Here is a 24,302-nt window from a genome sequence, read left to right on the forward strand (position 1 = left end):
CGTTTATGCGAGAGTCTCGGAACTTCGAGTGGTGTTAGATTTATTTCGAAATAAATATATAAAATCAAAGAACGTAACAAGAAGGAGAACAAACAAATCGCAAAACCCTCGTGTTAAAGTAAAAAGAAAGAGTTAAACACGCTCGGGTGTTTAACAAAGAATTTATTTTATCCGGCTAAACACGCAATCGGCCGGGTTTATTAACAACGACACCGAACGCAATTTTTTCTCCCTGAAGAGAAAAAAAACGTGTGACAGCGAGAGGCGCTAGTTGTGTGTGCAGAGAGATCTCTCGGTCAGCCAGTCACTTTGGAACGCATGACGTAATTGTATTGATCCGAGCAAGAGAGAACAGTGAAAGAGGGAGCGCGAAAGAGAGAGAGATAAATTGAGAAAGAGACAGAGCGAGAGGGCCCGAAAAGTCGCGCATTCGCCATCTTGGGACGAATTGTGGAAAAGAAAGGAGAAGAGAGTTTTGTGTGCTAGCCCCGCAGGCGCGATACGTTTACTCTCCGGTAACCCTGGGTGTTAATAATCCGCGGCGATCCGTGCATTAAGTAGTTTTATCGGGAATTAAACCCGTTTGTGAACTGGCAACCCATTTGGACGGACCAAGGTGAGTCGCTATTTCCTTCGTTCGTTAACTTCTTGTCACAATCCTTCATTCCCTCTGAAGCTTAATAGTTTCCACCTCCTCACCCCGCTTTCCTCTTTGCCCCTTGCTGTTTCCCCGCCTCGTTGCTTCCAGAGAAAAGTTTTCGTCCTGGCGGCTCCGGGTAACGCTCCGAGGCGCCGATACCGTTATTTCTTTCCCTCTCTCTCCATTCCCTATTAAACGCATCTTGCATTTCCTATTTTTTTACCCTGACGATGTTCCTAATGTTATTTCGCGTTATTTCTACGTCGTTGGCGAATTCTTTTTTTTTCCACCTCTATCTCCGTTTCCCCCTCTGACACCTAAACCCGCCAAAAGTCTCGTTGGCGTCCGGCATTTTTCATTGTTTTGGCCACGATCAACGAATTCGATGTCGCTCAACTGCACAGAGTTGGGCTTTCCCCCAAAATTTTCTTACTTTTGATATTCTTCAACTCTCACCACCTTAAAATTATTAATTTTGGGCGAATTTTTTTTTCTACTTCTCTCTTTTTCTCTCTCAGTTTGGCGTCTCCCAATGCCAATCATGCTCACGAGAGGGAACACGCGTTTGCACTTATGTATGTTCGAGTTTCCCTTTTCTTATCGTTCCTTCCACGAGCCTATTTTGAGTAGTTTTTTAGTCTGAAACTTTGTTGTTCTAGCCTTCATTCTTTCACGTATGCGTTTTTACGTCGTACGAATCAATCTCGGAGCGTAAAGCGGAATTCTCTTCCTACTCGCTCTCTCCTCTCTCTTTCTCTATCCGTCTCGCTCTGGCTCGGGCATTTTGACGACAAAGCTTCTTCTCAAGAGCCCCCAAACCTTGCCAATTGCGTGCTACGAAGTGTGAACGATTTTCGTCTTTCATCTATTTAGATTATTGTTACAACTGAAAATTCATTTTTTTTCTTTCCCCCACTTTCCTGCCACCCCCGTCGCCCCCACCCTTTTTACAATGAAAATTGTGTTGCTCTCGTGGGTTTTCCTCACAAGGGACACATACAACGACCTCACCATTTTTTGTCTCTCTCCCTCTTTCCCCCCTCTCCTTATATCTTCCGTGTACATTCACACGCAACGTCATTTTCTTCATTCATTTTTTTTCTCATATTTCTTATTCGTCGGCAAGATTTTACCGCCTCGAAGTTTTGCGAGTATCTCACGTCTCTGATTTTATTCTTTTTTACCCTCTATTCATAAGAGTTTCGGGAGTTTGCGATACGACGCTCGTTGAGTCACATGCCCCGAACGATTTCTATCCGTAATTTCGTCACTTCTTTCTTTCCATCGTCTTTGTTGTACGATTAGTATACTTTTTTTTTTTTTTTAATAGTATATAACACAGCTTATACATTTCAGATTAAAAATGATTTGTAGCAGATTATGAGTTCTGTGACATTGTTGTGACTAATGGGTTGGTTATTTTTCAAAAATATCGTTAAGCCCAATTTTTTAAATTAGTTTTACATTTAGTTTACTCTTTTAAGCTGATAATCGTTCCCACCCATCAACTATATCTTATTACAGCTTTTGCATTATATGTAATTCACTAGCGATGTAGATCTATAAAATATACAATTTGCCCATATTTGCTGACAACTCTACCAATATTCGATCCTTGGGCTCAAAAATTGATTACCAGTAACGGCTACTGACTGAATTGGAAAATTATTACATCAATTATAATAGAATTTTTCATGAGTGGAGGGATAACCATTGGGGGTATAGAATTTGCTTTTCAGAATTAGTTTATCAAATGACAACTTTAAAAACATTAAATTAATACTGAGCGAATAGTAATCAATAGGATAAATCTACACTAAAATCCATTTTCTGTAACAATAAGATATGTTGTAGGTATTTCACGATAGATGATACAAGTTCAAAAATCCATGTTCAAGGTTATAGGTTCAAGGCCATCCAGTACTTGCATTATTTGTTAGTGAAGAAGTTGAGCAGCAGATTCCTTTTTCTTTTAGACCCATTAGATATTTTGAGAAAAATAAAGGTAGCATCGATTTTGATGGAATAATTAACGAATGTGAATTTTTTTTCTCATCAGTTCTATGGAAGAATGGTGCTGCTTTAAAATATTTACAATCTCAAATCTGGATTTAGTTTTTTCTAAAGATGAATTAATATTAATCGATGTTGATAAAAATAAATGTTCTGAAAAATTGCAGACAAAGGGTTCGTTCGTTGGGTCTGAGTGGTACTAAATGGTTGCCTGCAGACAGCATGTCTACTCTGTCAGGGATTGTGTCGAAGGGGGAGAAAGGAAAATCAAAGTTTCAATCGCTAGATATCAATAGCTTGTACCGGGTGAGCAGGGTAAGTTTTCTGAAACTGAATCTTCGCATCTGTACAGTGATTACAAATCTCTTTGAAAATATTGATAAATCAATCGAAAATAACCTCGGAAATGGTTATGCTGCAGGGAGAATCTTTGGAACAACATCAGCAAAAAAGTACATTACCGCGTAAACATGGAATGCAGAGTTTGGGAAAGGTGCCTTCGGCACGGCGTCCACCCGCTAATTTGCCTAGTTTGAAGAGCGAACACAGCAACAGTGATCCAGCTGTAAGTCTTGTACCTAGCGGAGGAAGCGGTTGGGCAACTACTAAGGATCCATCGCCGTCGCCTACTTCAACCACACCAAACACTACACCTGCCCCAACTTCAGACACATCAGTAGTAAGTCCTTTCGACAGACCTTTCTTTATCTGTTTGAATTAAAAACCCATTACAACTGTAATGGACAATAAGATTGGTACAAGTATCAGAATTTGACCTTCGGAGCATCTGAACTGACACAAATTGCGAATTAATGCATCAACGATTGAAAATAACTTGAGTATAATTTGCAAAAAATGATCTAATAAGACACCAAAATTTCGTTGATCGATGGAAGAAACAATATTATTAATAAACGTGAAAAATTGAAAAATTTCCATATAATTTGGTGTCTGAATTTAGGGTTTAACAATGAATTGCTTCTGTTTCCGAGTGTTCATAAACGAATATTTGTTATTTAATCAGACCAACTCATCACCGGCGCCATGTGTGCCGACACCATCTGTGCCAACGGTACAGCCGCAACTCCCATCATTGCCAGGTCCACAGCAACAGCAACAGCAAATACAGCAACAACCACAACAACAAAATACTTCCCAGTCTCCCCATCCTTCCGAAGCGGGCAGCAACAAATCATCATGGAGCGCGATAATGAGCAGGCCAGGAGATGTCGGTACGTTTTTTCGCGTCACTCCCATTTTCATTATTTTTGCCAAGAGCAAATGTAAAAAGTAAGAAAGAAAGCGTCACAGAGCCAGCAGACACAATGACATCGACGAGGCAGCAAAAATTTGTAGGAAAATTTCGAATTTAAGAATAACGAGCATTACGAAAAGAGGTACGGGCCGCTATTTTGGGGTCCGAAAAAAAATGTAGGGTCGATTGGTGGCAGTTGAAAATAACGTCCCAGAATTGGACATTGAGGAAGTTTGCGATTGGAAAAAGGGAAGATTATTATCCGAAATAAAATCCAGACACACGAAAATTTTGAAAAATCATAAAAACAAAGTTGAGCTCGATAAGAAATCGGTGATGATGGCTTGCTTGCGTTGAGAACACGATTGAGGCACAATTTTTTTTCCACGAGACTCAAATTCCAACGAGAAATGCATGGCTAATTAAATATTCCCCGCTTTCTTTAACGCCTGCGTGATTAAGCTAAGCGCCAGCTACCTTCGAAAGATCCAGTTCTGGTTAACGTTGTTAGATTTTGGGGGGAATCCTTTTTTTTCGACTTTTTGTTTCCATTCGAGGGGAGGTAATAGCTTTTTTGTGGCGGTGTGTCGATTGGATTGGCCGAATTAATATCGATAGGTACGCCTGTCGTGGCAGCAGCGGTCGTTGGTTACGCTGGACTCGTTACCGGGGTCGGGAGAACATCTCGAGGCGCCCTCGGACTGAGTTTCCTCGCCCATCAGTCCCCGCAATTCCAGCACGAGTTTCCCAGCCTCAGCGGACAGACATCCGCCTCCGTCTCCAATCAGAGCCAGACTCAACAGTCCACAACACCGTCGTCAAATGCTGCTGCGATTTCGGTCAATGTACAGCATCAATCGTTGCTACCGCAACAATCGTATTCCCTCAACCACTCAGGTGGGGTTCCCCGCTTGCAACGTAGAATCAGAACAAAATTGCAACGTAGAATCAAAACAAAAAGGAGTCTTGCTAGTTCTCAAATTTATATTTATTTTCTATCCTCACCAGTAGTTAGTTTTTCGCACAAACCTTTCACTACACCACTTCATCCTCCTCTTTCCTCTGCTTCTTAAGCCCTCTCGTTATTGGTCGTCTGTTTGACAAAAAGCTGTGCATTTCTGCAAAGTTTATTTTGCAACGATTATATATATTTTTTCATTTTTTATTTTCGTTTGTTTTTAAGCCTCAATTCTCCTACGTAAGCTGCTTTCATGGTTTTCTGGTTTTTCTGACTTTTTTTTTCAACAGCTTAAGCAAATCGTAGAAATGCAACAAATTCAACGCGAATCATTTGTACACTCAATAGGATTTTGTTTTGTTGTGCAAAATATATTGTTTTTCGTGTGAAACAACAAACTCTCTTTCGAAAAAATGATGACCTACGTACCATTATATGCAACTTACTTGGTAACTGTTTCTGTCTGTGGTTGCTGACTACGTACTTTAATTAAAAGTGCCGCAAATATTTTAAAAAATCTGGCGTCTCGATTTCATCTGTAATTCTTCGGAAACACTTTTGACATTTTTGTATCAAGTTCTCTTTTTATGGTGGATTGCTGTTTTTTTTATTTATTTTTAAGCCAAAATTAGAGTAAGTTGAAAGATAAAAATAATCTGCCTGCAAAATTGAAAACCAGCACGTACCATTGTTATTCGTCATCTATAATATCTAGACAAGATTGTAATTATATTGATTTTTTTTTTCATTCTTTTTCGTTCTCTGTTGGCAGAGTATAAAGAGCTGTGATTTTTTTCTGTAATCGTCGAAATTATTCACACTATTAAATTTATTGGTGTTTCCGATAATTTCCTGTTTTTACACATTGCGAAATGTTTAATCTTCACGAATTTGACCTGGCACTGTTCGTTTTAACATTAATACGTTTATTCGTGTAGTATATTATCAATGTTTGAACGTCGTTCGAATTGTCTCGAGCGTTTCTTCTTTTTTTTTCTGTGAAAAAATTCACACTGATGAAAATAAAATAATTTTTAATGCTTTTGAATTGTGTATGGATAGGCGGTGTGCCAGCTGGTCCACAACAGCAACAATCGCAACAAACTCGAGAGCAGAACGCACAGTATGGGCCTGGTCCAAGTCTGCGTCCGCAAAGTAATTAAATAATAACATTGCGTCAATAACTGATATTCGATAGTAGTTTTATTCAAATTTCGTTAGTAGTTAAAAAAATAGTTCAATTTTCATATGAAATACATTCGTTACTTTGCATCCAGGGGGTTTCCAACGACTTTTAATGTTTCATACTTTTTAATAAATAATAGCAGAGGGAAGCTGGATTCAAGGTGGAAGTCGTGCGTCCGGAGGAGCCGTGGCAGTTGGTACCGGAAATGGGAATACTCCGGTGGTCCAGGGCCCCCCGATAGGAATTGGAGGGCCTCCAGGACACTCAGAGGGACCCGTTGGAGGGCGTCCGAGCTCGGTCCAATCGCCGGGCACGGGATCGGTCCCGGCAGGCCAACACAACCCACAAACCAATCAGAGTCCGTCTGTCGTTCCGACCCATCAACCCGTTCCAAGCGTTCATCATTACCGCGGGCTTATTCCCCCATTCGTGAGTATATTGATTTCATCTCATTATTCCCGCGATGTCTCAGTTAATTAAAGGGAAAATAAGTGTCAAAATAGCAAGATAGAAAAGATTTCGGTGCAGCTGCAGTTGAGAGTCGAGAACAGGCATCCGATCATCAACGATAATCATGTAAACATGCATTTCACGGACATAGTGTGTATTTTTATCTCTTTTTTCCCCATTAATCCAATACTAATCTCATAAATTCAACGAACTCCGAAAAAAGAGTTCAACTCTTTCCGAAAGTAGCAATTGATTAAAAGTTATAATGCAATTATTTCAATTTCCAATCCGAATGATGAATTTGTTTGATCCCATTTTCAAAGTTCAGGAACGATGGTATACATTGGAGGGAAATTTTTGTTGTTTGTTCAAATACAGATGTACAGAGGAAACTTCCCGCCGGGCGGTTTTCCCTCCCAATTTCCGGCAAACGTGAGTTCCGGTGGTGGTGGTGGAGGAGCCGCAGGAGGAGGAGGAGGCAGCAACGGACCACGTCCTAGATTCAATTATTCCGCGGAACGTTTTCCGCCACCACCACGACAACAGCAGCAGCAGCAACAGGAACGTGAACGAGCAGTTGCCCCGGTCGAGGAAGATGTTGTTATTCCACGTCCGATAATAAGAGAGGAGGATCTTACTAGAATGGACGATATATCGCACGATGCAGGTTGGGCGGCTCATGATGATATCGACTATAATCAGAAATTGGCATTCAGCGATGACGAGAATGAGCCCGAGCCGGCACGACGGGAAGAGAAAAAAGATAGCCCGCCGCCGAGAGATGACAAGATAATAAATGAATCAACGATTGAGGAAAGAGAAAGGCCTAGGGAAATTATACGCGAAAGAGATGGTATGAAGGATTCTCGCGATCTTATGTCTCAGCAACAACATCGTTCCTGGTATCAGGATCGTATGGGACCTGGACAACGAGATTTTCGCAGTTCCAACGGACCTCCGATTAGAGATAATTATCCACCCCAACAGCGACATCAACCACCGCAACAGCAGCAACAACAGCAACAACCACCACAGCTCCAACAACAACCACCGCAGTCTATTCGTATCAATCATCCACTCAAAGGTAAATGATCCCGTAAATTTTCAATTTTATAAACTTTTTCTATAACTTTGAATCTTGGCCATTTAAGTTTATCGTTCATCCAATGTCTATTCCTTTTCATTTTACAAACATTATGAGATTTTAAGATCTAACAAAAATTCTGTTAAATGTTTTTGGAAACGGCACGCTTAGTATGAGAGTTACCACTAAAAATATGAATTCGCTCATACGAAAATTAACCAGGTGTCGAAGACGAAGAAATATGGACGCAGAGACGCAGAGAAACAGGAGAAAATCTTGCTACCGTTACGGAGCGTGCACGCCTACGGAAGGAGGAGGAAGAAAGGCGTTACCAAGAATCGAAGCAAGCAGCAGCGAAAAAGTTGCAGAATCTTGAGGAGAAACTGAAGCAGGCTAAGCAAAAGGAAGAGAAGTCAAGTACTGTATCGGAGCCTAAAGGTTTGATAAGTGTTCCTCCAGTGCCTATACCCGTGCCCGAATGGGAGCGTGAGAAAGAAAACCGTGAGAGGGAAAATCGCGATCGTGGTGATCGTGGCGGAGACCGTGAGCGTGATCGTGAACGTTCGCGTACATCCTCCGAAGGCAAGGACGAAAAATCAATCATCATAAGCACCCGCGATAACCGACAGAACCGTGAAATCATACGTGACGCACGTGATGTTCGCGATGTTCGCGACGTGCGTGATTCTCGTGACGTACGCGATGTTCGTGACGTACGCGAGCCGCCGGTCGATTTCGGGCCGGTTAATCAACGTTCCGGTGGTTTCATGAGACAGCAGTCCCAACAAGACTCATCGAGAATGGATCGCGATCGTGAACGGGATCGCGAACCCAGAGATATCCGAGAACGCGATCAAACTGGATTCTATCGTCACTTCAGTTTACCACCAAGATTCCAAAAACAACAGGCTGAAAGAAGCGTCAGCACCGGGAATAATCGTGTATCACCGAATCCCGAGAGAAACAACTTCCAGCAACCTTTCATGCAACAATATTCCGATCAGGGTGGTAATAACAGCAGTGCTGGTATTAATCGATGGAGTCACAATAATCATCCCAATCAAGGACAGCAACATATACACACAACTTGTAAGAATCTTCTTAAACTTTACCAATTTCACTCTCATGTTGTCTCTAATTTGTAAATCCTATTTTTCTCTCATTTTATCAATTCAAATCGTAGTGTTTGCGGTACTCATTTTTTTCAAAGCTTCAAAACTGTGCTAGTTTAAAAAAAAAAAGCAACTGGTAAATAAGAGCATTTATTTGTTCCTTTTTTCTATCTATTTGCAAGAAACAAAAATAAATACAATTTTTTGGCATATCTTTGTTGCGCAGTATCCAGCGGCATGAAAGATTCACACCCGATGCCAATGATTCAGCGTCGTAGTAAGGGCGATTCGGAGCAGTCGGTTTCGAGCCCGATGGATGATGAGCCGCAGCCTCAACGCCCATCGTCACGTGATCATGGCGGTCCACGGTCCAGAGATGAAAGCGGTTTTGTACAATCACGTGACAATCGCGATACCCGTATCTTCGATACTCGACGTTCCAGCGGCCACTACAACGATTATAATCGTAGCTACAAAGATTACGAGCACGAGGATCGACACAGAAATGATAGACGCGACTCGGAGAGACACTATGAAGAAAAAGATGTGAGAGAATGTCGGGATTCGCGCGATTCACGTGATTCACGGGATTCTCGTGATTCACGCGATTCACGTGATTCACGCGATTCACGCGATTCTCGTGATTCACGCGATTTGAGAGAACCCAAGGAGAACAAACCTGAATATGACAATTATCGCAAGGTACGTATTTTCTTATGCATTTGGATCTTGAAATACTTTGCAATAGAAGTTGAAGACGGAAATTGTAAAAATATTCGAATATTTCTCTTCTGTGCAGCAATCACCGCCGCAGCAGGATTTAGCGGACGATCGTCCAATGCAGAGAGAGCGTCCAGAAAGCGGTGAATGGCGCGACACGCGTAGAGAGGATCATTGCCAAATAGAGCGTCAAACGGAGAATCGTCGCGAGGCATTGCAGCGGGAAGATCGTATCGAAAGAATTGAGCGTAACGAGCGTCCTCAAAGACCGGATTCACGAGACAGCCGAACATCTCGCGAATCGAGAACTTCGTTGCGGGACGACGAGACGCATAAGCTTCGCGAGATTGGTTCGTGGTCACAAGACATTGATTACGAGGAGAAGAAACGTGATTCGTATAGAGAGGATCACCGCGAACGTGAAAGAGAAGGTCGATGGCAAGTGCCAGGACCTGTGACGAGAGAAAAAATAGTAGCGGATGAGCTCAAGAGCGAAAAACGTGGTATGACGCCATTGAAACGAGGTGGAAGTGGAGTGAGCATCGGGGAAACGCAACAGCAGCAGCAACAACAGCCACAGCAACAGCAACAACAACAACCAGTTCAGGAGAAGAAAGATTCACCTACGGAAATGAAAAAAGAGGCTGATGCGTGGAACCGCAAACTCGAACGTACACCAGAGAATGCGAGACCGTTGGAAAGAAGCGAAAATTCACCAAAAGCATGGTCGGAATCGGTATCACCGTCTTTCGAAAAAGAGGACGAAAAACTGCTCGAACCGATCAAGGACGAGAAAGATATCGTCGAAATAAAGGAAAGCATGAACAAATTGTGCGTCGAGGAAAGAGACGAACCATCACAGCATAGTGAAGAAATCAAGGACGATCCTAAGGACGACAAGCGAGAGAAGAATGTTCGTAATCGGGCCAATAGCGGAAGTTCAAGAACTCGCGAGACCCGAGGAAGTAGCAGTCGCGGTGAAGGCGGAACAGTAAGTGGCGGTAGCCGCACGTGGATGCCGTACAACGTCTACGGAAGAAACTGGAGAGGCCCGGAGCCACGTGGACGAAGAACTGCAACTGGCCCAAGGTCGGTCGGTCGACCCGGATCCACAAAAGGTGGATATGGACACTCGGAGATGGAATTGAGCGGCGACGAAATTCCCGCCTCTACGGAATCTGGCAAAGACGAGAGAAGATCTACCGTCTCGCCTAAACCTTCCGCCCAAAAGATCGACAAAGAAGATCGTAATCGTGAAGTTTCACGACGCGAAGACAAACGTAATAGCGATTATTCCCAAGGACGTAACGAGAAACGTGGCTACGATAGCAAACCAAGTCGCGAAGGTTTCGCACCGTCCGGGGAACCCTCGAGACGCGGACGCGGGGGGTTTCGCACACGTGGAGCAACTACCGGGTACGGACCTCCACCGAGCAAGAGCCCTTTCTCCACAGAACGTTCCAGCGACGACAAACAACAAAATACTTCTCAACAAAATCCATCGACACCAACTCCATCGGACAACGATATCAGCGTAGCTTCTTCGGCGATAATCGATACGGCCGACGACAAGATGACCGCGAAACAGCAAGCCCTTACCGCTGGTATAACCGGTAGACGCAACAAATCTCCCAATTTACAGTCCCAACACCAAACCAACAACAAGCAGGAAAGTACCGGCAATCATGGAAATCTTCCGTCTCAAAACGTTCCGTCTCAGAGAAATCAACCGAAGAAAGAAGACTCAAGATCCAAGAGAAACCGCAGCGGTAATCGACGGGTTAGTATTAGAACACGGTTCTTTCCTTAGCTACGTTTCTCAAATTGCCGTCATGCACCGCAACGGAATAGCTCAAATATTGTAAGAGAAATTAATCGTTTTTTGGCTTTTTGTTTGCATTTTTAGGGCAGGGATGGTCGCGAACCTCGTCTCCGGGGCATGGGCAGCGTAATAAAGCAGAATTCAACGGACGTAGGTAACGAGGACTGGGAAACAACGTCAGAGAACAGCGAGGAGCACGTTGAGGAACACAAAGAATCGCAAAACAGTCACGGCAAGCAATTTGTGGGTACTCGAGGAGATCAATCCTCGAACATGTCGAGCATAAATTCCCAGTCTCGCAGAAACGAGCAAATGCGTAACAACCGTGAGCAGCGTGAAAAAACTGGCAAATCAGCGGGAGCGAGTTCGCGAGCACCCGGAGCCGAGAAGAGAAATGCTCAGAATTCGGCGCTGAACAATCAGCGCAATCATTCTGGTGGAAACATGGGTCAGAGTATGCAAAATACGCAAACTCAAAACGGACGTCCTCGGAGTCAAGGCTCAGCGAACAGTGGACCTGTATCGAACAAGCCGATGAGCAAAGACACAACGGTAAATCGTATGGATGAGATCAAATTGAACGATCCAAACCTAGTGGATCAAGCGCTGAACGATATAAACAAAAAATCATTGGGTAAAGAAAAGAAAGTGATCGACGTTGACGGCGATGCGAACAATTATGCGGCGAGCGGTGACGACCTCGAGCTCGCAAGTGACAAAATGGATAACGACGGTTTCCAGGAGGTCCGGTCCAAGAAAAACGTGAAAGAAGCTCGTCACGTCCAAAAGGACGAGCCGAAGCCAGCCCGTCGTGAAAAAGATAAAGAACGCGAGCGCGATCGCTCCAAGTCAAAATCTAACGGTCCACAACAACCGAACCCCCAACAAGTTCAAAATATTCCGCCTCTTCTCGGTCAACCGATACCACAACCAGCCAACATGCCACCAAAACCCTTCGACCGCAATGTCAATCGCCAACAATTGGCGCCACGATTCCAAAAGCAAAAAATGGCTAAACAACAAATATTCCATATGGGAGCGGGTAACGAAGGCAACGGCGAATCAACCTCGGGGAAGGTGAACAACTCGAGTGGAAACTACATGAAAGATTCAGCAGGTGGACCGGCACCACCACCTTCGGTTAACGCCTGGGACAAACCTTTCACGAGTCAAATGAGATCGAACTCGCCTTCCTCGGTTCCAGCCGATATCCAACTGATATCAGGCCTCGCCGGACAAAATGATCATTCACACGATTCGAGTGAGCAATCCCAACAGCAGGCCAATTCGGGCGGCAGTAGTCAAAGAAATTCGCCAAACTGCGACAACAAATCGGTCAAGGGCATGGTTAAAGAGCAAATGTTGGACAAAAACGTGAGCGACGCTTCCTCGCCTCCCGTGCAGACTCTCATTTTCGAGAATACCAATTACTCAAAGAAATCAGCTCCATCGGACATGGCGATGAAAGTTAAATTCTCTGGTCACATGAAAAATCAATCGAGCAGAGGCGAAAAACGCAGTGACATCGATGACGAAAGCTCCGGACAAATGCAACATCAAGCCCAAACACTTTCGGCCGCTTTCTCCAACAAATCGAACGATATTATGAAAGATAAATCTCAAGAAGCCATCCAAATGCCATTATCGTTCAACAAAAGCGAAGACAATGCCGACATGAAACTCGATTTTACTTTCGACTCCGATCTCACTCAACTCACCGACGACAAGAACAAGAGCCTTGGTATGACGAGATCCATGAATATGGCTGGTGGTCAGAACACCATTTCACCTTTAACCGCTGATCTCAATCTAAAAATAGCCTCAGTCAAAAAAGTTTGGGAAACTGCACCTCCTATGCCGACCGTCGTCGAGCACGAAGATGGTAACTCCGTCGCCAATGCCAACAGCTTCCCTCAGAGCTTCGAAAGTTCCGACGTCGATGACAGTTACAGCCCTCATCAACAGTACAATCAGAACAACATGAAAAACGAGATTGCCACATCCACAAATGTATGCAAGGTGAGAATTCATTTAAAAAGAGAAGAAAATAGATCAAATAACTGAACAGTCCTCGATTTCTACTTGAAGATTTTTCAAGTTTTCTCATGCATGCTTTTCGATCGATTGAACGTTATTTTACATCACTAGAAATTCACCCGATCATGCCTCCGACTTTCAATTTGTTTTATGTAGACATCCCCTCCGTCGACTCCGTTCTTTATCTTCGTCATAACAATTGTATTAGTACCCATGTCATTACAATTCATACCGTACTAAATAACTATTTTTCAAAAAACCATTTCGTACATAGATAAAGGAATATTTGGATTTATTTAAATTAATTCTGATTTATTCATACGAAGCAGCTTGAAACATTTATTGGAGCACTCGATACCAGCAAGCTTTTACCATAATCGATTCTCGAACAAATTTTTACAGATTTTATTGATTAGATTGATAAAAAAAATACAATGAATTAATCTATCTTCATCGAGATTTATTCAGCAAAAATTAACACTCGAGTTAAAATGATCATTATGCTCCATAGATGAAGGTGAGTGATGCTTCCGAGTTGTAGAATCCACAACGGAATGAAAATTGAATTTCATTACGAGGACTTGCACGAAGGAATATTGACGAGGCCAAAATATTTATGTATTTTTTCTAATCGCGCAGTCAAATACGGGCCTGTATTTTTAGTGATGTAAAAAGACGGAAAAAATAATATAACGAAATACCATGTCCCCTGTGGGAAGATGCTGACTCTTTGCCTGATGCGCAGCTGGTTCCCCCGCAGGTGAAGCCGCAGCAACAGTCCTCAGGGAATGGTGGTGCGCAACCTGGTTCCACTGTACCCGATCCCAGTCCCATAGGCCTCGTTCAGAGTCCCATTAGGCATCCGCCGGCCGGTCTTCAAGGCCAGATGAGTCCACCCCCCTTCAATTCTGCCGGTCAACCTTCCCACATTAATTACCAAGTAAGAGAAAACACGTATTTTCATTACTACCAAAATAAACAGCAGTCATAAAGAAATGCGACACTCTAAATTCTATCGATAATAGAAAACTGAAATTTGTGTCTTTTGAATGCAAACTAATTTTTCTGTAGTGGCAATGGTTAATCCTAATCACTCACTTGGGGTCTAAACGACCCCATTTGTTGTGTGATTCTAAAGAAGTGTGAGTGATTAGGGTTGAGATTGATAAATAAAAAATGAGACGTTTTCCATTACTATTCAAATAGATTACAGCCCCAAGTTCGAATTAGACACCTAAAAATTTACAATTATTGAAAATCTAGGAGTGGTGAAGCATCTACTTCTAGTTCGTCAAGAATTTTTTGACAATTCATTTCTCACTTCACATTTCGATTTTTGTTTATTTTCGAATAATGTCCATTTCAGAATGTGCTTTTTGGAAAACATAAAATGAAATAAACGGAGTTTTCTGCTTAAAATACTAGTTATTTGTAAGTCATTCTAGAGATAAATATGTGCGATAATTTTGTCATTTTTTTCTCCCCGTCGTTGTTCTATCAGGAGTTGCAGCAATATCCTGGCTCTCAGGCGGCCCAATACGGAAGTATGCCGGCAATTCCGTCGCCTCCGACCGTTCTGTTCAATACAGGTTCGGGACAGTTGCCGGCTCAGGCAGGTGGTCTTTACGGTGCATTCCAATTGGATCAGAGTCGTTCCCCCTTCACGCAATATCCGCCCTATGGGCCGTCTCTTCAGAGCTCCTTCAACCAACAAAACGTTTATCTTCAACAACCACCACCACCCCCGGCACCTCATGCCCCGAACGCCCCGACTCCGGACATGTATCAGAGTCATTTGTCACAGTACCGAATCGTAAGTCGACTATTTTATTTACTTTCATATAATCTTTTATCAAATATGATTTAGACGATATTTTTCTTGTATTTCCCAAATTTTCAATAACAATTCAAAGAATTGTTTCTTCTTTTTGCATTTTGTTTATTTAATTTCATTGATAAAATATTGGTATTCATTCTGATCAAACAGAATACAGGAGCCGCACCACCTTTTGGACAGAATCAGCAGTTGAGCAATAACCCGAACACTGTGCTGATAAGTTCGTCATCGAATTCGCTTATGTCAACGAGCGTTAAGCCATCCTCGCAAGGAATCGGAGCAATCGGAACGAAGGCACCACATTTCCAAGCTCCTTCAGCTCCTCAACCGAATCCAGTACGTATCGAACAATTTTTCCACCCATCATCCCTTCGTGTGATTGAGACATATGATTAAAAAATAAAACGAACTCGACGATGACGTCACTAATTGACAGAACTATTATCTTTTATCAACGACGTTTATCTGACAGTCTTTCCGAATTTTTAAAAATACATGTTGAATAGGACAATTTTTTATCAAATTTTTATCTTGTTGAAATGATATTTATCCAAAAAAACTTTGATTCAAATGTAGATTGATTTTTTTTAAATGAAACGTAATTTTTTTTGTAGCTGGCCTTCATACCATACGATCCCAATCAAGTGTTGGGTGTAAGCGGAAATTACATGGGTAATTCGCAGCTCGTACAGCGGCCTGGACCAAGCGTTCAACCGTCGGCGAATAGCTATTATAGCCCGACTTCCGCCGGTAAACCAAACATACTTCTGTGTAAGCTTGACTGGCCTTGTCCTTACTTATAGCATAAACTTTACTTCGACCTACGTAACCAAGGAGTTTTTCCCAACCTTGTAATACTTGACATTGCTTTTTTGTGTGTTGTTATCGCTATTACACGTGTTGTGTTTGTACTTAACAACATAGAGTTGAATGTTACTGATGACCTGAAATTTGAATTTGATGTATTCATCGTGCATATTTTCAACAAAAGTCAACGAAATCGTTTTTCTTTTTTTACTTTGCTGTGTCGTAGAAAATAAAATTGCTGTGAATTGCTTTTGCTTATATGTTTGCTATTTCCGTGTGAGTTTGATTTTGTTTTTTCTGACTTGAAGAATATTTCACAGACGTATTTCCGGGTTCGCAAACGGGTTTTTATCAGCCTGGCGGACCCGCCCAACAGACTGGAACGCCCTACGGTCTTCAGGGGTTTGGTCAACACAGCCAGAGTCTAGCAACCGGCAGCGCTACTCAGGTTGGTGTCCAGAATTATAGCTCGCAATTCCTTTCCGGTTCGGGTCTCCAAATTGCTGCTGCCGCGGCCGCTCAACAATTTCGCAACCCGACCGGAGGTTTGCCGGGTCCCACCCCGGGCCCGTTTCTGAGCAAGTTTCAACAGCAGGAACAACCAAGACAACTGAAAAGCCCTTCAGGAAATCAACAAGACGTGCTTGCTTCGGTATTTAGTTCGAGTAAGTTTCTAAACTTTCTAACGATCGATGAAAATATTTCTTTTTTGCATTTGGATTGTAGAAAATTTAATGTCACGTTTTGTTCAAAGCTTCACAAATGCCGTCACCAAAATCTCGCAATTGCAAACAACAAACGCAATCTCAACAGCCACAGCCGAGTCCAACTCAACATCACAAATACCAACAACATCAGGGCGTTAGTCAGTCTGCTCTGGTAAGCGGCTACAGTAACTATGTATGTATCACTCATTGAATTAATTTATCATTTGAATTTTTCTGCATTATCCTCAAGTTACACGACTCTTTCATGTCTCACTCACTCACTCACTCACTCACTCACTCACTCACTATAAACCGTGTGGTACGTTGGATAGCTGACTAGGCGATAATTCTAACTAAATAAACCACGATGGATCGTGTCACTGCGAGTTCTTGTCTCTGCGTCATAGCGTGAGACTTGGGTGGTGCCTTTTATTTAAGAAAAAAAACCTAACAATACTATATAATACTATTATGATATAATTATGTATCATTATGAATAAGAATCCGTAAAATTGGATAAATTGAACGTTAAATTGATAAATTCGTTATGTTTGCATGCCGATTAATATAGGTTCTACAACAAAACGTACGAGGTATGGGAATGCCACCTCGTGCCGGTATACAACCGTCGCAACAGCGTTATCCGCCCCCGATTCAAAGGCCCGTAGTGCCTTTTCCACAAGGACCGAATAATTCAAGCCAGCAACCAAACTGTATGCCGAATCAACAATCCCAGCAGCAGCAACAACAACAGCAACAACAGGCGCAGATGAATCGCCACAGGTCGAATCTTCATCAGCAACAACAGCAACAACCACAGCGTAACATGAAGATTCAGCAACAATATTATTCTGGGCAAGGTGGGTCTATCGATCAATACACACAGTAGAGCAGAGTCGTCGAGGCTGCACTTCCAAACCAAAAAAAAATCTCACACACACACAAACAAAAAAGACGAGGGGAATTTGCATTAGAAAATCGTTGTTTCAGGTAATGTGAAAATGGATGCTAACGATAAAGCCGAGTCACATAGTGAAAAAATCGCTGACGGCACTGCCGCTAACCAGGGGGGAGGTAACAAGTCCAATGTAAGTCAGCAAGATGTCGATAATAAGGAGGAAGTAAATCAGCAAAACGAGTAAAAGAAATGAGATATGAAAACAGAAAGTTGGAAAAAGAGCAAGAGAGAGAGAGAGGGAGAGAAAGCGAGCGCAAGAGAAGCAAGAGAAAAAGGGGCGTATTGATAAGGTGCATCCTCATGGCTCGAGTACGAGGACACCCTTGCGAGCTTCTCTCGCGATATCCGGATATTACACACCGTATTTAAAATGATATTACGATTCAAGACATACTGATATCTCTATACTATAAACGTTTTTTGTTTCCTTTCGAGAGATCTCGGAGAAAAACTGCCTCTGCCCGACGTTCTAGGGTTCGAAGAAAATGGATCGACGCCTCATCCGAACAGAGATTGAGCGTCATTCCATTTCGCCCTTCTCAACAAAAAAATGTCAAACGAAAATATCCACGGACCCGCGCCCCTTCGCGTTAAACGCACTGAATAAACGTTCCGCGATGTTCTATGAACCGAAAACGGAAAAAAACGGAGCGTCATCAACAATTGTATATTCGTGAAGAGATTTTTCGTGTCTAAAAGTGTCTGTTGAAACGAGTTTATCACATTTGTGTGACGCGAGAATTATTGTCGAATTCTTTGTACCGTTTAATGGATTCGCTCAACTATTTCGAGTTGTTTATCCGCACACCCACACTCGCAAGTTAACCCACATAAATCGCACCAGCGGTCAATCCACAAATAACAACATACGAGACATGCGTAAACCACGTTCATCATAGACGATGAATAAACGGAATAAAAGCGTAAGTTTCGCGCTTCCGGAGATGTTAAACGAAATAACAAAAAAAAGTCGAAAGTAAAAAATTGGTCAACTGAGTTAACTGATCGAGATAAAATCGTTGATTAGCGCGCGTATTATATTCAGTTCCTCAATTCAAGAGATATTGCGACTGATTATTTAACGCGAATTTTAATTGATACGTTCTTCATCAACTGGTTGAATGAAGGAATAATTATTTAAAAAAAAGGAGAATAACATAAATAAATGTCGAAGAAAAAAAATACAAACCAGAACAAACAAAAATCACATAGAGCTTACGTAACGTAAGGTGTCGCTTGTGCAGTGTGAGAAGGAGAACCCCCCGCGAATTAACGAAATAAAATAACCGACAAACGAAAATGATAAATGGAAAAAAAAAAAACAAAAAATATTATAAGAGTGAAGTGACTTTGTCCAAGCGTTCGTGGGACAAATGAAAAAAGGTGGCTCACCGGAAATCGACCGATCGTCGTTATTCCGCACCTTTTCGCAAGTTACAAAGTCACCAAATAATTGTATATTATTCTGCTTTAAAATTGCAGTTCGAGCATTATAATGGTAAAAAAGAAGAAAAAAAATCATACACTCATACAATGAAGTTATTCAGAGGATGACATGATTCAAACAAAAGTAATAATAACATTAATAAACGCTAGTATTTACTGAAAGATCACACAGCGTCGTTGCTAGTTGTATTTTTTATTGTTTATTTTCATTTCTTTTGTGTTTCTCTCTCATTGGAAAACGACGATAGCGTACTAGTATGTAATCGTGACGGTGTATGGAAACGCGCTCGGTTCCTGAAGAGAATCTAAATAAATATCGAATAAATATGAAGAAAAACAAATACGAAGGAAATGAGAAAAGGATTGAACGAAGAAAAAAAAAAGGGAATCACATGTGCGGCGTGTGGCTATGGTAAAACTAAAGATTATTAGAATTTCACCCACGTAAGAGAAAACATGATCGTCAAACATAATTCACTTAAAGTACTGCCAGTCGCGTTTGTCGACATAACTTGAACATTTTTTTCACGTCGTTCACTAAATCGTCGCGTGGGAGGGAACGAAACGGAGACGGACAGAGGGAGATTGGATGGTAGTTGAAGGGGTGGATTTTGCACCGGGAATTCAACAGAATTCTGTACCGGAGGGTTAAAAAAAAAAAGGAAAAAAAACCACGATTTTCCGAAGCCAAAAGGGAGAATACACCAAAAATAATGTTGCAAAGTTTCGTTTACCCTATTCGATAAATATCAAAGCTCGCCTAAAGACACTAATTGTGCCCTAGTGCAAAAATGCTATTATTACCGATATTGTGCAATTCCTTCGGACGGGAAATGAAACGAAATTGAACGAGATCAGCATCGAATAAGTATCGAAAGAGAAAGTTTAACAAGCAACATAACGAGATACCAGCAAACGAAATAATAAAAATATCGTTTTTGTGCTCGCGACTCGCGAAGTCGAAGGGGGGAAGGGCGGGAAATTAAAAAAAAAAAAAAAACCCCAGCAAAAGTGACAAAACGCGCGTCAAATATCCCAGATTATAAAGTTATCGTATTACGAATGTTGAAATAATATCAGCTTATCGTGGCCGAATTATTATCATGGGCAATGACTTGGATACGCGTACGTGCTGCAAGAATGTAACGTGTAAAAAGATATTTAAAGTTGCGAAACCGAAAGGAATGAAGGTATTTTTAGTGCCTTCGACGCGCTGCCGCACAAAAACATATATTGAAAAAAAAAAAAAAACGAAAACAAAAGTAATACCAAGTACACGACATTTACATGCCGGCGTGTTTATTGTATCACTAAATGTGACAACCGAACGAAAATTATATTTTAGGAGTGATTACGTGGCGTTTCAATGCTAGTGAAAGAACGAGTAAAACAATCCTTTTTCACACTACTATTAACTATTATCATTACTATATTATTATTATTATTATTATTATTATTATTATTATTATTTTATGATTTTTCTTAATTTTATTACGTATTAATCGCACGTGTACACTCAGCGGATATTGTTAGGAGAGGATGATTAGCGTGATTAGCAAATACGAATGTGAGCGAATCATAAAAATAGAGGAACGTCGAGATTCGAAAAACAATGATAAAAAAAAAAATAATAAATAATAAATTAATTAAAATCGTGTACGAAATGTAGCATGTGTAAAAACGATTATTGCGAGTATAATTGAGGCCGAAAGAAGATAATGAAGGAAACAAAAGGAAATTCTGTCTAATCACGTTTAATCGTTTATATGTGAAGCAAAACTTATTTGACATTGTATCAGGACGCATTGGTGGTGAAAAACGAAGATAAAAAAAACAATGGCACCGAGGGTCTGTCGTGTTTGTGATGTAAAAAATGACGGTACGACAGACGTGACAAATGGCCCGCGATTTGAGACGGAAACGAAAGTAAGAAAAGCAAGTGTTTCTGTTCGATTTCAATTGATCGAATCGGGGAGTTAGTGTTTTTATAACTCTTGATGATAATTGGTCGCTCCATCGAATACTGGCAGAGCGAGTATTAAAAATAATGACAGGAAATATATGAACTCTTGTGTTTCTCAACACTCTCAGAGCTCATAAAAAATCGAACGAAAAGAAAAAATATATAAAGCGTTGATCGAAATATTATGATTGAAGAGAAAATAATGGAATAGAGGAAAACAATAGGCAGAAAGGAAATTGTGAGACAGCGGGTCGTCGAGTCAAATGAAACGCGATCATTATAATCGCGACTGACAATACGTGACCTGTAGATATCATTATTTTTTTTTTTTTTTTTTTTTTTATAATACCTTTTTTATTTCGAAGACTGAATTTTTGCGTGTACGTCCCTTGGTTTAACGTTGCGAATAAACTCGACGAAGGAAACGTTTGAAAAATCCTTGAAAAAAAGGGTGAAAAATGAGCAATCCTTCGCTTGAATAAACTCGTGATAATTATTGTTTGCTGTGTGAGTGCGAGCGAGAGCGAGAGAGAGGATGAAAAAGCGAAACGATAATCGATCAACTGTTAAAGAAAGATAAAAAGCTTTGCCAAATCCGATTGAGCGAAAGATTCGATAACTGAGAGAATTGAAAATGAAAACAAAGCGGGCGGACCCTTCGACCTCGAAAGCCCTTCCCCCCCTCCAAGGCACCTGTAATTTTACCTATCTGTAGTTAGTGACAAGAACGACAGTAACTTATACATTTACCTGCTAAACGATAATAAAAAAAAATGAAAATGAAAAAAAAAACATTAATAATTAAAGGCAAGAAAAAATATGAAAACTAAACGGAACTGATGTGCTCTTTTTGTCGTTATAATTTGTAAACGACGATTATCCCTCCCCGTGATAAACACGAAAAAAAATGTATGCGATAAATCGGCGACTATTATGTTATAATTTAAGAATCTACTATTCTTTTCTCTTACGTTTTGTGTTCTCATAAATGAAAACTTTCACCTTCGTATTAATGGACACGAAAGCCGGAGCAGGCTGCTTCTATACCGTCGTAAAACTCGAATAACGATTACCGATCCGTTGGTTTTCCTTTAACGAGGAAAAATAAATTTTTTTACACTATTGACACTCGAACATATTGAAAAGAACGACGAATAAAAAGAAACAATAAAATATAATGCAATTAGACAATTAAAGAATCTGACTATAACCGCACGTCGTGTTTAGTATCTCGAAAATTTTGGTACGTTGCGATTTCGGTTGTTGTCTTCATTAAAACGCTTAAAAAAGCCTCTATTGATAAAAATCGTAATAAAAATAAATAAATAATGATAATAATAGGACTCGAATAATTGATCCCTTGTTACAATTGGACTATAAACGAATATTAACATCGTCCTCATTATTGTTATCATTATTATTATTGCCCATTCGTCATTGAATTGCCATTCGATCATTTTGTACAGAAATTAATATTCCAAGTGCCCCTGATGAGAAAAACGCTCAAAAACTCTTTTATCGAAAGAAACACAGTGTGCGAGACACAAATACCTATTTCACATATTCTTGTCATTGGTCATCCGCGCTTTGTAACATAGCCAAGAATAAAATCGTTATGATTCTATGCATAACAGGGTTCACGACTACCGATCGATGCAGGAAAGAACGAGTATAACAAAAATGCACGCAATCAAATCGGTATATATATTCGTCACCTCGTTTGAAAATGAGGTGCACTTTTCGGCGCGTTGAATTAATAATAATAATGATGATGACGATAGTAATAACAACGAAAAAACGAATCTAGAAAAAATTGAGTCCAGTTGACCACAATTGTGAGAAAAAATAATCATTATTATTATTGTTGTTGAAAGCGTGACGGCCGAATCGTAATCGCAACGTGCTACCTCAATCCTCGAAATATTCGTTATTAACCTCAAAAGTATGCACTTCGCAGTGAGATAAAAGCTACGCGATGTCAGACTATCCCACTCAAAAATGATCGATACTGAAACGCGACAAAAGTGTATATCGCTTGTGGCATTGCAAATATTTCTTGAACAGGCAGAATAGTTTTCCTGTCGAAAAAAGTGTCAACACGTCGAATTTGCGAAATTGCGTCTGGAGTCTAGTACACCGGAAGTATACTTTGAGAGTTACAAAACCATGCGACTGATTTTGCAATGCTACACAAAACGAGCGTTTTCGTAAAGAACGAGAAAATGAATAAATAAAAGTGAATTTTTTGTGACACTCGTAGAGCCATAATGAACAAAAAAAAACGATGCTGCTATTGTACACGAATCTTTATTATGTTTGTATCAATGAGATCGTGGTTGGAATTAGAGAATATGCGTTTGATCGCACGATACAGAGAAAGAGGGCTAAAAAGGCATGAAAAACTGTCTTTAAGTACAGAAATACATATATATATCGGAAATGACGGAAAAAGAGATATAAAAAATATTGAAAGAAAAAAACGTGAGAACGATTATGATTAAAAAAAAAAACCAATTTCTCTACTGAAAGGAAAAAAACTTTTTCATTCGTTATTTACACACTCTAATGTAATTTCCAAAGATAAACGCGATATCACGTAAAAGCATTTAAGGATTCATGGATCTCGGCATTAGTCCATACCCTTGCCACGAAATATGGAAAAATGAAAAAATTTTGGTAATTTTACTGTTATATGCATAGACATCTTCTCGTCGATATATAATAAGAACTGACCGCACCTGGAAAACTCATCGGAGAAATTATCGTGATCATAGGTATAATGTACTATATTGTCCTTAGCTGCAATTATATTACATAATGAGAACTGGAACTGGAGTATATTGAAGTCTCTTCGAAAAATATTGGATTTATTTTATTATCGAACTTAACCTTAGGCGCTCAAATAGTTTGGGGAATTTTTTTACGGTGGCATCGACTCGCTTATTCTATTACTAGGTTTTTGGAGTTAAGCTTTCACTACGTTGAAAATAGGATCATCGGGTTTTGCAGTGGATGATGAAAAACACGACAAGGAAGGAAGGCGCGGCGGCTTCCAAATTGGCGACGAACCAGAGCGGACCGTCAGGAAAGTTGAATGTTTGTAGACTAAACTACTTGCAACAGGCAAAAATCATTAGGCGCGTTCAAGAAGCCACTATTTTCACTAAAATTGCAAAACAAGATACCATCAAATAATAGTTTTAGCAGCATCTTTGTGTACCGCCAATATCGACGTATAAAACACGATAGCAACGATAGTGAAGAGGCGGAAGATTCAATTTTTTCGTTATCGTGTTTGTCCTGAAAA

General features: G+C 40.7%; 1 protein-coding gene across 9 annotated transcripts; it reads left to right on the plus strand.

Moving 5' to 3' along the window:
* The first annotated feature begins 18 nt into the window (after window positions 1-18).
* Window positions 19-23,854, plus strand: LOC122410611 (protein PRRC2C-like). Of its 9 annotated transcripts, none has more exons than XM_043418876.1 (20): window positions 19-616; window positions 2,821-2,968; window positions 3,075-3,332; window positions 3,678-3,885; window positions 4,527-4,805; window positions 5,929-6,021; window positions 6,192-6,481; window positions 6,881-7,586; window positions 7,809-8,675; window positions 8,925-9,400; window positions 9,498-11,198; window positions 11,325-13,259; window positions 14,023-14,217; window positions 14,770-15,090; window positions 15,265-15,450; window positions 15,729-15,864; window positions 16,242-16,586; window positions 16,676-16,821; window positions 17,200-17,488; window positions 17,619-23,854. In XM_043418876.1, the coding sequence occupies exons 2-20, from the start codon at window positions 2,876-2,878 to the stop codon at window positions 17,768-17,770; spliced, it is 8,676 nt and encodes a 2,891-aa protein (XP_043274811.1). In that variant the 5' UTR covers window positions 19-616; window positions 2,821-2,875; the 3' UTR covers window positions 17,771-23,854. The 9 variants fall into 9 exon arrangements, with proteins under 9 accessions (XP_043274811.1, XP_043274814.1, XP_043274812.1 ...); XM_043418879.1 differs by having other exon boundaries at window positions 16,676-16,800; XM_043418877.1 differs by having other exon boundaries at window positions 14,779-15,090.
* Window positions 23,855-24,302: the final 448 nt, after the last annotated feature.

The sequence above is a fragment of the Venturia canescens genome, chromosome 5 (assembly GCF_019457755.1).
Source record: "Venturia canescens isolate UGA chromosome 5, ASM1945775v1, whole genome shotgun sequence".
Taxonomy (NCBI): domain Eukaryota; kingdom Metazoa; phylum Arthropoda; class Insecta; order Hymenoptera; family Ichneumonidae; genus Venturia; species Venturia canescens.

What these genes read in the sequence shown, in the direction of transcription:
- LOC122410611 (XM_043418876.1), top strand. Translation starts at nt 2,876, where the DNA reads ATGTCTACTCTGTCAGGGATTGTGTCGAAGGGGGAGAAAGGAAAATCA. An exon ending in ACCGCAGCGGTAATCGACGG is followed by an intron (nt 11,199 to 11,324) that starts GTTAGTATTAGA and finishes TTGCATTTTTAG; the next exon opens with GGCAGGGATGGTCGCGAACC. An exon ending in CATCCACAAATGTATGCAAG is followed by an intron (nt 13,260 to 14,022) that starts GTGAGAATTCAT and finishes CCTGATGCGCAG; the next exon opens with CTGGTTCCCCCGCAGGTGAA.